The 16107-nt window shown below is 50.3% G+C and overlaps 1 protein-coding gene across 3 annotated transcripts in view; it reads left to right on the top strand.

Moving 5' to 3' along the window:
* CPT1A (carnitine palmitoyltransferase 1A) overlaps nt 1–16107 on the top strand; it is a 59476-nt gene that overhangs the window by 39949 nt on the left and 3420 nt on the right. Inside the window, exons 12-18 of one of the 3 annotated variants that reach the window (XM_068978611.1) lie at nt 86–191; nt 3242–3358; nt 5028–5192; nt 11618–11752; nt 13407–13559; nt 15066–15179; nt 15513–15605. In XM_068978611.1, the coding sequence (XP_068834712.1) occupies nt 86–191; nt 3242–3358; nt 5028–5192; nt 11618–11752; nt 13407–13559; nt 15066–15179; nt 15513–15605 (883 nt within the window). Of the gene's footprint in view, nt 1–85; nt 192–3241; nt 3359–5027; nt 5193–11617; nt 11753–13406; nt 13560–14065; nt 14291–15065; nt 15180–15512; nt 15606–16107 lie in introns of those variants that run through there. The other 2 variants (XM_068978614.1, XM_068978615.1) reach the window with 2 other exon arrangements.

Consider the following 16107-nt stretch of genomic DNA (forward strand, 5'->3'; position numbering starts at 1 on the left):
ATCCATAAGAAAACAAACACGTTGTCTGGATTTGCTTTTGTCTTTGTAAACGTGTCAGCTGCATAAATATTTTTGTGTCGTGCAGGTGGTTTGATAAATCATTCACGTTTATCATCTTTAAAAACGGCAAGATGGGCATTAACGCGGAGCACTCCTGGGCCGATGCGCCCATCATGGGTCACCTTTGGGAGGTGAGTGTCTGAAAGTTTAACTTGACTGTGGAAACTGCTGTTGAGAAAGCAAACCCCAGACTGAATTAAACTTGGTAGTGTCTGTCCAGTTATGTTTTCAGCAGGTGTTGGCACTGTTAACTTATGGCTGAGGTTCCTTAAATGGAAATGTTTATTGTCACACCCTGAAGGGGCCCAAATAATGAGATGGCCTTGGCTCTGATGCAGTGACTTCAGGGTGGAACTGAAGCGCGGTTATTTTGAAAGCTGCCAAGTTTTAGGCCAAATAAAAGCAAGGATATTGAAATCTTGGTTTATGAAAGTGTAGTCAGTGTGCCTTTTACCACTTCATTTAATTCTTAGAATTACCAAGTTACCGAAAAACCCCCCCAAAGCCTGTCATCCTCTCCCTCCACCTAATATTTCACATTTATTTATTTTTTTGGCTGTGCCGTAAAATGTGCGATCATAGTTCCCCAATCAGGGAAGCCCTCTGCAGTGGAAGTGTGGAGTCCTCACCTCTGTTCACTGTTGGTGTCCAGTCACTCAGTCATGTCCAGCTCTTTTTGACCCCATGGACTGCAGCACGCCAAGCTCCCCTGACCGGGAAACCTTTAAAAAGGAAAGAAAAAATTGCTCCAGTCTGTAAGACAGTGGTGTGGTCCTAAGATATTAACACGTGATAAAAGTAGCCAAGTTGCCAAAAAGGCTCTTCACCACCCTTGTCTTTGCTGATGCCGACAAAGGCTGAGAGATCCTTTCAACTAAAGGTCTGTCATAGATCAAACCCCCTTCACCACTGCTGAATGTTGAAATGAGACACTTTAAGTCTCTTTGCACTTCGTAATGGTCCATGCCTATTACACCCTGTTCCAAGGACTTTCCCAGTAATAAGAGCATCAGAGCAGTACTTGGGTGAAAGAGAAATCTCTGAGTCATAGGCAGTCTGGATCACATTAAGTCCATTTACCAAGTAGAGAAATCTACAGGATACTGACAAGGCCAGGCATATTTTTTCAGTACTCTGGATAAGATAAAGATAAAAGGATTTAGTCTTACATCAGGGTGACCAGTTGGATGCCATGGTGTTTAACTGTTAACTGCCCAGTGGACACTGGTGGCCCATGACTCCAGAGGTCAGACAGGAGCCCAGATGCTCCCTGTGTGGATGAGAACTGACCCACCGTCTTGTCACAGAGGCCCACACCAGGGCCAGTTAACGGGCTGGTATAAAGACGCCACCTGTGCCAATCAAAAACAAATCTGGTCCAAGCTGAGTCCTGTTGGCTCTCTGTGTATTTCTGGTGTTTGTGTTGGACTCGGGGGCTCTGATGCAGAGCAGACACAGCTAGGCTGGGCCCCTTCACAGGCTCAGCTCACAGGGGCATGAGATGAGGGGCCCCCTTACACTTGCCCATCCCTGAGCCGCTGCCCTCCCCCGCTCCCCATCCGACAGTGTCACCATCTGACCTTGGGCTCTTTTTTTGTTCATTTTGCTTCCCCTACTGGAATGTAAGCTCCCCGAGGGTAGAAATACCTTTTAAAAATATTTTTATTATTTTTAAAAATTCAGATGTAATTCACAAAGCATACAGTTCACCTCTTCAAGAGTTCAGTGTGGTTCTCTCTATCGCCACTGCCTCATTCCAGGACACTCTCATCACTCCCCAAAGAAAACACCTTCCCCCAGCCCCACCCCACCCAACCCTTGGTAACCACTCATCTCCTTTCTGTCTCTGCCTGTTCTAGCCATTTCACAGAGATGGAATCGACAGAGTACGTGGTCTTGTGTATCTGGCTAATGTTTTCAGGATTCATCTATATTGTTCTATAGGGCTTCATTCCTTTTTTTAAATTTTTTTTGGGATCTCAGTTCCCCAACTGGGGATTGAACCTGGCCCACAGCAGTGAAAGTCCAGAATCCTAACCACTAGGGCTTCATTCCTTTTGATGGCTGAATGGTATTCCTTCGCATGATAATACCATATTTTATCTGTTCATAACTTGATGGACATTTGGGTTCTTTTCACTTTTTAACTACTATAAACATCGCTTCTGTGAACGTCAGTGTACAAGTTGTATGTGAACATGCGTTTTCATTTCTTTTGAGTCCATACCTAAGAATGGAATTGCCTGGTCATGGCCATCTTTAAACTTTTGTAGAAAGGCAGAAATTCCTGTCTGCTTTGTCCACTGGTGCTCAGAAGCATTGCTGACTCAGAGTTGTTGTTCAGTCGCCAAGTCACGTCTCTTTGCGACCCCATGGACTGCAGCATGTCAGGCTTCCCCATCTCCTGGAGTTTGCTTAAACTCATGTCCGTTAAGTCAGTAATGCCATCCAACCATCTCATCCTCTATCATCCCCTTCTCTTCCTGCCCTCCATGTTTCCCAGCATCAGGGTCTTTTCCAATGAGTTGGCTCTTCAAATCAGGTGGCCAAAGTATTGGAGGTTCAGTTTCAGCATCAGTCCTTCCAGTGAATATTCAGGGTTGACTCATAGTTGGTGCTCAGTAAATACCATTGAATAAACTGGCTTAAGATTACCTGCCAGTGAACAGAAAGCGTTCACACCTGGGCCCACATCCTGGCTCCCTGAGAAGTGTGAACTTGGACAGACTCTCACCTCGCTGAGGTGGTCTTCTCATTTATACGCGTGAGAACAGCAGTTACTACCTTATAGGGGTCAGTATCCATCAGGGTAACACCCAGAGGGTACTAGCTCACAGCCAGGACCTAGAAGCAGGCTCTGAGCTACTTTCTGCACATCACACACTCAGCTTGAATCCTGGCTGTGCTCCTCACCTGTCCAAACACTGTCGAACCTGGACGGTGAGGATGGGCCTAGCTCCAGGTCCATCTTCCTTGCCCCTGAAGTAGAGATCACACTACCTTATTAGGTGGGTATTCACAGGATGCCAGGTGCTCAGCAGACCCTAAGCAAGTAGTTATGGTTAAGTCTTTCTTGCATTTCTAGAAAGAAAAGGATGTGCTTTGAGAGGTCAGGTGACTTGTATGTAACAGTTACCTGTGATGATCTCAGACTTAACAGATGTGTCTTTGTTTTTGACAGTACGTCATGGCTACAGACAGCTTCCAGCTGGGTTACACGGAGGATGGACACTGTAAAGGAGACACCAACCCGAACATCCCGTACCCTACCCGGCTGCAGTGGGACATCCCGGAGGAAGTAAGTCCCACTCCTCAGACGCTTGACAATTACCTCGGTTGGGAGACGTATCTAAACTCTCTCAGTCGAACTTTCCAGTGTTCCTTCCTGAGTGCTCACGAGTTCAGAATGCCCCCGAGACAGAAAACTGTCCACCTGGGTGTTTCTTCCTGGGACCTCAAAGCTGCTGTATACGGCTCCTATCGCCTTGGCAGCCCCAGTCAGTAGTTCTTTCACTGAAAGCTTTTGGCTAAGATTGTCAGTGAAATTCTTAGCTCAAACTTAGCTAGACATCACAGTGAAATCATTTCCTGTGGAGCTGAAGTACGCTAGATCACTAATTTGTCATTTTTGTCCGTCTGAGCCTTCTCCAATGCAATTTACTCCATGGAAGCCCTTTGGGGAAGGAATTTTAGGGCTGGAAATACCAAATCAAAGCCAAGCAGGAATTCCCAGAGCCTGGGAAGTCTTTTTCTTTTTTGAAGTCATTTTTGACATAGAAAACACTGGATCCATACTACAAGGTCTTATCCGTCTGCATCTTTTTGTCCAGCCTGCATCCCTGTGGCTGGTGTGTGGTCCTCAGAGAGGCATGACTTCTGATGAAGTGTGTGACAGAGTCCTTCTAGCTGACTAAGTCACATACCATTTATTAAAAAGATTTTTTTGGATGGATTTTAGTTTTTAGAGCGCTTTTAGGTTCGTAGCAAAATCTGAGTGGAAGGTGCAGAGTTTCCCACACTCGCCCCGTCCCCACACACGCACAGTCACTCCCGCTGCCAATATCCCTACCAGTTGGTCCGTGTGTTACAGGCAATGCAGCTACGCTGACACGTCAGTGTCACTAAAGTTCGTAGCTCACATTGGGGGTCACACTTGGTGTCACGCTTGGTGTTGCGCATCCACGGTGTGGGCAGAGATATAATGACATGCAGAGTAGCGTCACCGCCCTAAAACCTCTCCTCTGCCGGCTCGTCCATCTCGCCTGCCTTGCTCCTGACGGCACGGATCTCACCGTCTCTATCACGGTGCCTGTCCCTGAATGTCATACAGCTGGAATCGTATAGTGTGGAGCTGTTTCATTGACTTCTTGCCCTTGGTCACGTGCATTTAAGATTCCTTGTATGATTTCGTGGCTGAGGACTCCCTTCTATTGTACAGCTGTCCCACAGTCCACGTCTTTTTATTTGGCTGTGCTGATTGGTATGTGGGAACCTAGTTCCCCAACCAGGGATCAAGCCTACACCCCTACAGGGGAAGCACAGAGTCTTAACCACGGCACCACCAGGGAGGTCCCAGTCCGTTTATTTTTTAAAACTGGTCCCTCAATGGCTAGCATGTAACAAGAATGGATCTCATGAAACAAAACCCGTGACTCTTTGAAATGCCCTCTGTGGGTCCCATTGGGACCAGGAGTTCCTCCTGTGTGGGCCACCCCGTTGCTGTTTGGGGGGTGAGGGGCAGTGCCACGTTACCAACTTACTGTGACTCTTAGGTTAGAAAGATTGGAAAAAACCAAGAAGTAAACGTGATGTATATATTTCCAAGCAACAAGTCTGTCTGTCAGCTGTGCTGAAAGTCAGCTTGCATTTTGTCTGTCAGCTGTGCTGAAAGTCAGCTTGCGTTTTCTTCAATTTGTGTCAGAACTTCCCCTCCCATTAAGTGAAGCTTTTTCTCCCTTTTCCCCAAGTGTCAAGAGGTCATTGAGACTTCGCTGAGCAGCGCCAACCTCCTGGCCAACGACGTGGATTTCCACTCCTTCCCATTCCGCACTTTCGGTAAAGGGCTGATCAAGAAATGTAAAACCAGCCCGGACGCCTTCGTGCAGCTCTCGCTCCAGCTGGCTCATTACAAGGTGAGACCCCCCCCCAACCCCAGCTGGGCTTTTTGTCCTGAGCACTCCTGGGGGCCCAAGGCTGCCCACCCAGCGAGTAGGGGAGGACCCGTCACGGGAGCTAGTCGTGCCTGGGATGGCAGTGGGTTCATGCTTCACACGGGAGGAGAGGCAGAACGTAGGGGGCGGAAGGCAAGTGAGATCTCCTCGTTCCACCAAGCAGGAATTAGATGTGTAAGCTCCCAATGCTAGGGTTTGGGAAAGCAGAACTACTTAGGGCAGGCAACGGGGGGGTTTCTGACCCTTGACATCCTCTTCCATAGGAGGGGATACACCAGCCCCACGGGAGGTATTCTGGGATGGGTGGGGTCCCTGGACACACAGAAGCTTGTGGTGTTTCCAGGGCCCTGGAGGACCTCAGTGAGACTCTTTTCCATTGGAGGGAGCATTCCACCCTGAAAGGGTGGCCCTGGTTTCCAGGGGCCGTGGAAGTCCTTGTGGCATTGGGTCAAGATATGCCCTGGCTTTAATGGAGAATTTCTGTCTTCGAAGCTTAAGGGCTGAACACGGGCGCAGGGCAGCATTTCTGGACAGTGGTTCTGCTGTGTGAAGCTTGCTTTGTGCCAGGCACTGGCCTCAGTGCTCTACACACATAGCTCTCACAGTCTCCTCACTAGCAAAGTCTCTATAGCTGGCCCAGTTTACCGGTTGTGAAAACTGGGGTTCACTCCAAGAGGTGAGCTGACCAGCTGCCAAGGTGATACTGGAGTCAGGCATGGGTCCCGGGGGCAGCCTGTAGCTTCGACTCCTCTGTAACTCAGGTCAGGAAGATAAACAGATGCAGAACAGCACAAGAGGCGGGGTTAGTTCCAGATAAACGACAACCGATGGGCCACAACTGTACTTCAAATCGACTCTAATACGGCTGATGGATGCACGGAAAAAGACAGCCACGGACCAGTTTTGCTCACAAACGCAAATGCAAAAAGTCTAAAAAAAGCAATAGCAGATAGCATCAACCAGTGTCGGGAAAATACAGCAGCCAGCAGCAGCCAATGCTAGCGGCAGGAGGATGGTTTGGTATTAGTAAATCCAGTGATAGATTTAACCATGTTACTAGCTCAGAGAAGAAGCCAGTCATTCTGACAGATGCTGGCGAGGCATTCATAATGGAGCCTCCCTACTCAGTAACTCGTAGCATAGGGGCTATCTCCTCAACACAGTAAATCACGTCGTGTGCCAGCAGCCAGTGAAGTCGCTCAGTCGTGTCCGACTCTCTGTGACCCCATGGACTGTAGCCTACCAGGCTCCTCTGTCCATGGGATTTTCCAGGCAATAGTACTGGAGTGGATTGCCATTTCCTTCCCCAGGGGATCTTCCCGACCCAGGGATCGAACCCGGGCCTCCCGTATTGTAGACAGACGCTTTACCGTCTGAGGAGCCAGGGTCTTCCTCAAAAGTGGAATGTGGAGGCAGCCCCATTAAAGCAGGAAGGATGAAGCGACCTCCAGAGCTGTTCTTGAATGTCTTTGCATTAAAGGGCATGAGTGCAGCTGACAGGATCACTGCGCAGAAGAAATATTCACACATCTGCTCAGAAGATGGAGTGGGTGGGAAAGCTTCTATGGTTAGGAAGCATGCTCAGTAAGGAGGTCTGGTGCAGAATTATACAAAGACAAGCATCTTTATATTATAGCTGTGATAGTCAAGCAGCAAACATGGTAGGAAAATGTGATACAAACTAGAAGCAAAACCCTGGGATTCCCCAAGCCTCTATTTATAAAGCAGTCAGGACCTTTGGGGAAAAGACCCAGAGCCTAGGAGAAGGAATGGACCCTCAGAGAGGGAGGGAAGGCTGTGATTTTGGACAGAAAGGCTCAGCACCTTCGAGATTAATGTCCCCGGTTCACACATGCACCGTGAACGTCGTCAGAGGTCCGTCCGCAGAAGACTTTAGGAGAAGGGCTGGGCTGGTTTACCTTCCAGGTTCAAGTGGAGGGCTGACGTTTGAGAATAACTGGTAATATTTTGAAATGGAAAGGTTGTCAGGTGGAGATGGGGCAGGGTGAGGTGGAGACTTGCTCTTTCAAAGCTGAAAATATAGAAATCAGAAGCTTATAGTGATTAACACAGTATAGTTTTGGTGCCAGAATAATTCCATGGAATCATGTAACAGTTTATTTGACACTGATTATTTGTTTTAATAACCCAAGCAGTTATATTTATTCTTTGCACTCTGAAAGAAACAGCTAGAATTCTAGAAACAGCTAGAATTTCATTCTTGGCCCCCCACCCCTCTACCAATTCATTATGTGGCACTGAGTCTATTAAAAATGATTAACCGAAGTCTATTAATAGTTTAAAGCAGACTCCTCCATTCAAAAGTTCTTTCCTGCACCCCTGTTGGAAGGCTAGCTCTGTTAGGAACAGACTTCGCTGTGACACTCACAGTCAGACCCATCTCTGCCCAGCTCTGGGCTGGAGGGCCTCATAGGGGCTCCTGCACAAATCCAGATGTTTTGGGTGGCCCTGCGGGGGGTTTCTGCTCCAGCTACCTAACCTTCTTTGTCCCCTGGACCCCTTGGGCAGTTGGAGAAAGCCTTGGGGATCCCTTCTCCGAATAATGTTTAGAAAGCATAAAATGAAATACACAGGGTTACAAAAGTAACCAGTTAATTAACATGCAGGTGTCAAAATAGTAAGCGTCCTTTTGTGGTACAGTAGGTGTCATTCTTTTTTTTAGATACAGTTTTATTTCTTTTATTATTTTTGGCCGTGCTGAGCCTTCTCTGCTCCTTGGGCTTTTCCCTAGCTGTGGCGAGCGGGGGCCGCTCTCCAGTTGTGGTACACGGGCTTCTCATCACGCTGGCTTCTCTTGTTGTGTAGCACGGCCTCTGGGGCATGGGGGCTTCTGTAGTTGTGGCACGTGGGTGCAGTAGTTGTGGTTCCCAAGCTCCAGAGCACAAGCTCAGTAGTTGTGATGCACGGGCTTAGCTGCTCCGCGGCAGGTGGGATCTTCCTGGATCAGGGATCAAACCCGTGTCCCCTGCTTTGGTGGGTGCATCCTTTACCACGGAGCCACCAGGGGAATCCCTAGATGTCATTGTTCTTGCACTGACTTTCAGGCAGCAGGTCTGATAAGTGCCTTTGACTTTGAAGCAGTGATAAGCTTAGATGCTATTTTGGGGTATCTGCAGTAACCACATGCTGTGTGCTTAGTCGCTCAGTCGTGTCTGACTCCTTGTGACCTGTGGACTGTAGCCCTCCGGGCTCCTCTTCCATGGGGACTCTGCAGGCAAGAAACTGGAGTGGGTTGCCATGCCCTCCTCCAGGGGATCTTCCCAACGCAGGATCGAACCCAGGTCTGCCGCAGTGCAGGCAGATTCTTTTCTGCTGAGCCACCATAATTTGATGTGAAAAGAGCTGTGATTTTCTTCCTCTTCAGCATCACAGGCACTGCTCATAACTCCTGAGATTTGTCACCTGTGCTTCTCAATGCTGTCTCTCACTTTGCGGTTTAATTCACTTTGTGAAATTAAAAAATTATGCATATTTTCCATCCAAGTTCACACATCCCCAGGGTTAGTCACCCTTGATCTGGGCCTTATGCTGATCTCTGGTGCTGCTCCGGGCCTGTTCCCTCCTTTTGCTGCTTTTGAATGTGCTGGGCTCATTTCTACCACAGGACCTTTGCGCTTGCTCTGCACTGGCAATGAATAACTCCCAGATTTTTTAAAATAGTGTTTTGGCATTGCATCATATGAGAGCTTAGTTCTCTGACCAGGGATAGAACCTGCATGCCCTGCACTGGAGGCACTGAGTCTTATCTTCTGGACTGCCAGAGAAGTCCTCGCTACCTCCCAGACCAAGGTGGGGTTGCTTAGATCTCCTATTTAAAGGAGCCCTACTGGGATTTCCCTGGTGATGCAGTGATTAGGACTGTACTTCCAATGCAAGGGGCTCGGGTTTGAGCCCTGGTCTGGGAAGTAAGATCCCACATTCTGTGCAGCACAGCCAAAAACTAAAAAAAATTTAAAACAAATAAATAACTCTTCTCCCCATCACACTCTTCCCCGACCGTGCGCTATTTCTGTGCGTTGCACCTGTCACTCGTGACATCAGGTGTGCGGTCATCCTTCCTCTCTCCCACTGGAATGTCGCAGACGGGCAGGGATGTGATCTGTCTTGTTTGCCACCGCATCCCAGTGCCAGGAGCGTGATAGCCACCGTGGAAGAGGCATCAGTAAATACATATTGAGCAATTGATTTAACGAAGACCTTGGGCCGTAGTCATAATTCTAGGCTATAGCTATTGGCTTCCTGTTTGGGGGTTGTATTTATTTCTCACTTGGAAAACGGAGGTGAAAGATTCCCCCCAAATTCCACCAACCCCAACAGTTAGCTCCAGGGCAGCAATCCAAGTGTGCAAAAGGTTTGTGTTCTCACACCATGTGTGTTAATATCTTTATAGACTTTGTCTTTTGATCCTGCTGGTTAGACACCGGAGATGTTTTGGAGATGGCCGCTCTCCCAATGGTGAGGTGATGGCTGGTCGTAGCAGGTTAAGTGGGTGTAGCCATAACCCGGCTTGGGGTCTGAGTACACTAATATTCAGTGCATCAGCCATGAGGTTTTTAGATGGTTGTTAAAAAATTGTGGGTGTAATGCATGATTGCACCGACCACTTACACGGTTAAAGTTTGATATTGGAAAGTTGACTTCAAATAAATCGTTGCATCGTATACCCCAAGTTAACCTGTATTAAATGACTAAAATAGCACATTTATGCTTTTTCCTCATCCCCTCCTTCTTTCCGGGCTCCCCAGTGCTTTATGATAAGACCCTGGGAAAGCCCCCTGTAGTAAGCTCCCCTCCTATAGGGAATTCTCTGAAAGGCATATTTGGTAAAATGACCTTGGTTCGGTTCTGTAGGCCAGATGAGGGGTTAGAACCTCTCAGACCCCATCCAAGGGAAATGTAATAGCCAGTGTGTTAAAGGATGAGTAGATGATGAGCTGGCAGGTCTTTGTGCTGGGTGCTGGGGGTGCCCATCGGAGGCTGGGATGGCGCTCAGAACCCATGGCCAGCTGGCTTCCTCCCTGACCACACAGGGTGGTGGGGACAGCCAGTGTTAAGTCAGCCGACCAGCCTTGGGGCTAAGGACCCCATGCAGCCGGGTTGCTCACAGGTCTGGACTGCACACCGGAAGTTCAGCCTTGCTAGCTCCTGCATGAGCAGTGTTGGCCTATTTCAAGGGTCCCCTGCCACCCTGGGGCCACCAGGACCCAAAGGCCCAGAGGGACATCGTCTGGTCAGAAATAACCTGGGCCCACAGTCTGCTGCCCAGCACTTTCCCGTCCCCATGGGGAACCTGGTCGTCTTCCAGCTGGGGCTTTGCAGGTGGTTTCCACCCGCAGCACAGGTGGTGGGCCGCCCCAGGCTCCTGCGGACCTGTGCCTGTCCTCGTCATCCCTGGCCGCCTCTGTCTCGGGCCCTTACAGAACCGTCCGCACATCACCCCCCAGCTGTTCCCGCCATCCCATCTCCCCTCTGGCCCCTGGCACCAGCATTCCTCATCGCAGTCTCCATCCTGCCCTGCCCTCTACCCCTCTGTCTCGCCTCCCTGTTTGCCTCTCAGGCTTAGATGCCGCAGCCTGTCGCTATCACCCTGACCTCTGCCCTAGAGGCCCAAGCACAGCAGACACACCCCCGGGTCAGTCCAGTGTCTGCCTGCTTTGATGCTGCACTGAGAAGCCGACACAGCCCGAGAAAACCCCCCCAAACCGCAGCTCGTCTTGCTTAACTCATGAGCCCTGACTTTGGTGGTCCCAGACCACCCACTCTACACCCTCAGAGCCTGTTTCACACCCCTTTGCTGACTCCCAGCACCTCCCCTCCATCCTCTCTCTCTTAGGAGGTGAACTTCCTTATTTCACCAAGAAAGTGAATGTTCTAAAAAGACCCTGTGTCTGCTCCCCTCAGCGACTGCCAGCCCCCTACAGCCGTACCCTCCTGCTTTCTCTCCCTCTCGTCTAATGGCCGGGGTGGGGAGCTCTCTGTGCTGTAGGCACTGGCCACCCACCTGCTTCCCGACCCCTTGGAGGAGGACCTTCCTGACCTGGAGTTAAGTAATTCCCAGCTCCTGCATGCAGTTCCCGGTCCTGTACTGTATTCTTCCTAAAACCACGTCTGCACTCGGGCAGATGTGTGAGATCTGGACGCCGGGTCATGGCAGCAGTTGCATCTGGACACAGAAACCTGGACCCTCCCGCCCCTTTCAAGCTAGTGACGTTTCCACCTGCCTGCTGCATAAGCCCGTGTAAAAACTGACTGACTAAAAACCGCCTCTGACGATGACGTCTGCTTTTCCCGGCTGACTTGAACCGTTCCCCTCATGTCTTTGTCAACACGCCCAGCCTTGTGTTAAAACATTTTTCCTTTCCCAGGACATGGGTAAATTTTCCCTCACCTACGAGGCCTCCATGACCCGGCTCTTCCGAGAGGGCAGAACAGAGACCGTGCGTTCTTGTACCACCGAGTCATGCAACTTTGTGCTGGCCATGATGGACCCCACACAGACGGTAGGTCCTGCCCGGCCAGCAGGAGAACAGCCCCCCGAGGGGCCGTCTCTGCTGTTCAGAGGACGACACCCGAGGTTGACATGCAGGCTTCCCTGATTAAATCCCATGCATACTTCTCTAGGGAGTCCGCGTCCAGCATCTCCTTCCTTCCCTCCACCCATCTCGGGAGGACAGAGGGTATTAAAAGGCAGCCGTCTAGACAGACACAAAGGTTCGTGTTTGCACCCATCCTGTTATTCTGTAACTTCTACAAGTGGGGTTATACTTCATAGGAGTCTTTTAATATTTATTTATTTGTTATTATTTGGCTGTGCCAGGTCTTAGTTGAGTCATGTGAGATCTTTAGTTGCAGCGTGTGGGATCTGCTTCCCAGACCGGGGATCAAACCTGGGCTCCCTGCATGGGAAACTCATAGCCACTGGATCCCCAGGGAGGGCCCCCTCAGAGTCTTTAAATCAGAGCGGTGCACAGCCCGTGAATGGGAGGGAGGTGAGGCAGGACAGTGCTGGTAGTCGGTGTCTGGCTGAGAAAATGGTGACCGTCCATGGGCGCCTTCTTACTTTATTATTGTTATTATTATTACTGTTTTTTGTTGACACATACGGCACGTGAGATCTTAGTTCTCTGACCAGAGATTGAACCCACAGCTCCTGCATTGGGAGCGTGGATTCTTAACCACTAGGCCACCAGGGAAGTCTCACACAGCCTTTCTGCCCAGGGTTCCTGAAGCCCACTGCCCACACTGAAGCCCCACTGAGCAGGCTCGGGGCCCTGGGTTTTCTGTGCACTGCCTTTGACAGTCCTAGTGGTGGCTCGTGAAGCATTATCAGTTCATTTTTGATAGATAAAGGAGCAGAGACTTAGCTGAATCTGGCAAACGGCTGACCACACACACCCAGTGAGGGGCTGAGGCCCATCCTGTCCGGGTCTGCTGACCCCTGAGGAGACGTGGCCCGGGGTTTTGCTCCCCTCTGGGGAGCTCCTTCCTGGACAGGCTGTTGGTTCCAAGGGGAGGAACTTGGCAAGTCTCATCACAGATGGCTCTGATCTGTCACTGGCTGCTTTCAGAACAGCCTGAGGGCCGGGTCTGGAGTGGACGCACCTCCACGTCCATGGAAGGGCTTGTGTCTCCTCGTTCTGAGATTGACCAACAGGGTCCTAAAGAACCTGGAGCGGCCTTTCGGGTCTGGCTTGTAGGCCCCAGAGGTGCTGTTTAGCCGAGCTGACAGGCCACCCTGGAGGGTTACTTAAGGGCCCACAGGAATGTCGCAGTCCCCTGAGAGGAAAGGGGCTTCATTCCACACGATGAGACACGGAGGCTGGTGCTTTCCTACCTACTTAGTGGCCTCATTTGTGTGAAAGGTGAAATGATGCCCAGTGGGCAGCACACAGGATCCCCAAACTGCCTCTCCGACCACCTGTCCCTCCCACAACCTCGCAGCAGGAATCTGGGGCAGGGGCAGCCGGCCAGTGGCGTTTCTGGTCAGGTTGCCTTGGAAACCACCCAAAGACCGCCCAGACCCCCTGCCCGCCCCACCAGTGACCTGCTGTCTCAGCACCCTGTTGGACCGCTGGGGAGAAGGGCCCGTGACCGTCATCTTGGAGCTTAGACCATGCTGCACGACTTGAAACTGCCCGTCCTCTGTTATTTCAGGTTGAACAGAAGCTCAAATTGTTCAAGATCGCGTCTGAGAAGCACCAGCTTCTGTACCGCCTGGCAATGACCGGCGCAGGGATCGACCGCCACCTCTTCTGCCTCTACGTGGTCTCCAAGTACCTCGCGGTCGACTCCCCTTTCCTGAAGGAGGTGAGGCCCTTCTGTGCGGCCCACTTGGCTTTCTTGGCTAAACCAAACTTAGTCAATCTTAGGACAAAACTTAGTAAAACTTAGTACAGCTTTGCCAGTCAGAACTGGTCTGACAGATGGGTTCCAGGGCTCAGCAGTCCTCATGCTGGAAAATCTGAGCCACATTTCTTCAACCCCGGGGATGCCATTGTTGTTTAGTCGCCAAGTCCTGTCAGACTCCTTGCAACCCCATGAACTACAGCATACCAGGCTCCTCTGTCCTCCACTGTCTCCCAGAGTTTGCTCAAACTCATGTCAGTTGAGTCAGTGATGCCATCCAACCATCTCATCCTCTGTTGCCCCCTTCTCCTCCTGCCCTCAATTTTTCCCAGCATCAGGGTCTCCTTCATTGATTGAGTCAGCTTTTCACACTAGGTGGCCAAAATATTGGAGCTTCAGCATCAGTCCTTCCAATGAATATTGAGTGTTGATTTCCTTTAGGATTGACTGGTTTAATCTCCTTGCAGTCCCGGGGACTCTCAAGAGTCTTTTCCAACACCACAGTTCAAAAGCATCAATTCTTCAGTGCAAAGTCTTCTTTATGGTCTAACTCTCACATCTGTACATGACTACTGGAAAAACCATGCTTGTACTAAAATAACTATTAAGTGATGAGCTCTGAAAGACTGATGCTAAAGCTGAAACTCCAATACTTTGGCCACCTGATGCAAAGAACTGACTCGTTTGAAAAGACCCTGATGCTGGGAATGATTGAAGGCAGGAGGAGAAGGGGATGACAGACGATGAGATGGTTGGATGGCATCACCGACTCAATGGACATGAGTTTGAGTAAGCTCTGGAGCTGGTGGACAGGAAGGTCTGGCGTGCTGCTATTCATGGAGTCGCAAAGAGTCGGACACGACTGAGCGACTGAACTGAACTGATGAGCTCTGAGGTGGGTTTTTTTTTTTTTTTTTGACCACCCTGCAGAGCATGTGGGATCTAGTGCTCTGACCAGGAATTGAAACCTGTGCTTCCTGCAGTGAGAGACCCGGGTCGTAACCATTGCACAGCCAGGGAAGTCCTGAGCTCTGAGTATTTACTTCTTTCATTTTTAATATAGTTGCTTTTATGTTTATAAAATATAACTTCTTAACAGTGGCTGTGTTTAACAGGCACCTTGGACAATTGCTGGAAGTTTGACCCTCAGCTTAGGAGCACTGGTGCCAGCGTGCTACAGCACGCAGCTGCTCCGTTCCAAACCTCACTCCATGTATCTGCCGCCTTTTCTGTCCAAGACCCCGTCAGCCAGCGTTTGCCTCTCTAGTCCAGGTGCCCTCAGCTGCCCCATCCCTCTCTGAAGAACCCCTGGCTCGAGAGCCACCAAGGCCCCCAGGGACATAGCTTTCTGGGGTCTGAAACAGGCCAAACACCAAGCAAGCCTTTCCTCAGCTCCTGGGTTCCTTGGGGACAGAAGAGGATGGAGCTGGGAAGTGTCATTAGAACATCGCCTGTTTAACTCCCCAGGTCCTTTCTGAGCCTTGGAGATTATCCACCAGCCAGACCCCTCCACAGCAGGTGGAACTGTTCAATTTGGATAGGAATCCGGACTACGTGTCAAGCGGAGGGGGCTTCGGGCCGGTAAGTGGCCGGGCGTTTGAGTTCACAGAGCAGCAAGCCCCGGGGCAGGACAGGCCTGTCTCAGCTATAAGCACCCCGCCCTGAAGGAGCTCCTACTGGTTACTCATGCCGGTGTGAATGGTATTCTCATTAAAGGTCCGAAATCCCCTTTTTCCGGGGCCTCATTTCCACGGTTCTGTTGATTCATTCACTCACCATGCCACATGGTATGTGGGATCTTAGTTCCCCGACCAGGGATCAAACCCATGTCCCCTGCAGTGAAGGTGCGGAGCCCTAAGCACTGGACCGCCAAGGAATTCCCCCCGAGTTCAGTGTGAATGTGCTTTGCTATAGGTTGCTGATGACGGCTATGGGGTGTCGTACATTCTCGTCGGTGAGGACCTCATCAATTTCCATATATCCTCCAAGTTCTCCTGTCCTGAGACGGTAAGTACAAGAGTCCCCCCTTCCCAGGACGGAGTATTTGTACTATCTTCTTTTGAAGGGAGTGGGTGGGGGGCACATCCCTGATTTGACAGAAAATTTCAATTCAGTTATACATTCTTCCTTGGTTGGGATGTTTTCAAAACAAGGATTTTAATAGTTTTAAAGGGACCCATCTTATTTGGTTGAAAGTCTTCATCTTTGCTGCTGGCCGTGGTTTCCAATCTTACTAAGCTGGAGTGCTTCTACAACTTTGACTCTCTGTAACATTGAATGGTTGGCTTCCTACCAGTGGCGCTAGTGGTAAGGAAGCCGCCTGCCAGTGCAGGAGATGTAAGAGACGTTGGTTAGATCCCTGGGTCGGGAAGATCCCCTGGAGGAGGAAATGGCAACCCACTCCAGTGTTCTTGCCTGGAGAATCCCATGGACAGAGGAGCCTGGCGGGCTACAGTCCGTGGGATCGCAGAGTCGGACACGACTGACGTGAGGCACGAAACATTGAAGG

The sequence above is a fragment of the Capricornis sumatraensis genome, chromosome 8 (genome assembly GCF_032405125.1).
Source record: "Capricornis sumatraensis isolate serow.1 chromosome 8, serow.2, whole genome shotgun sequence".
Taxonomy (NCBI): Eukaryota; Metazoa; Chordata; class Mammalia; order Artiodactyla; family Bovidae; genus Capricornis; species Capricornis sumatraensis.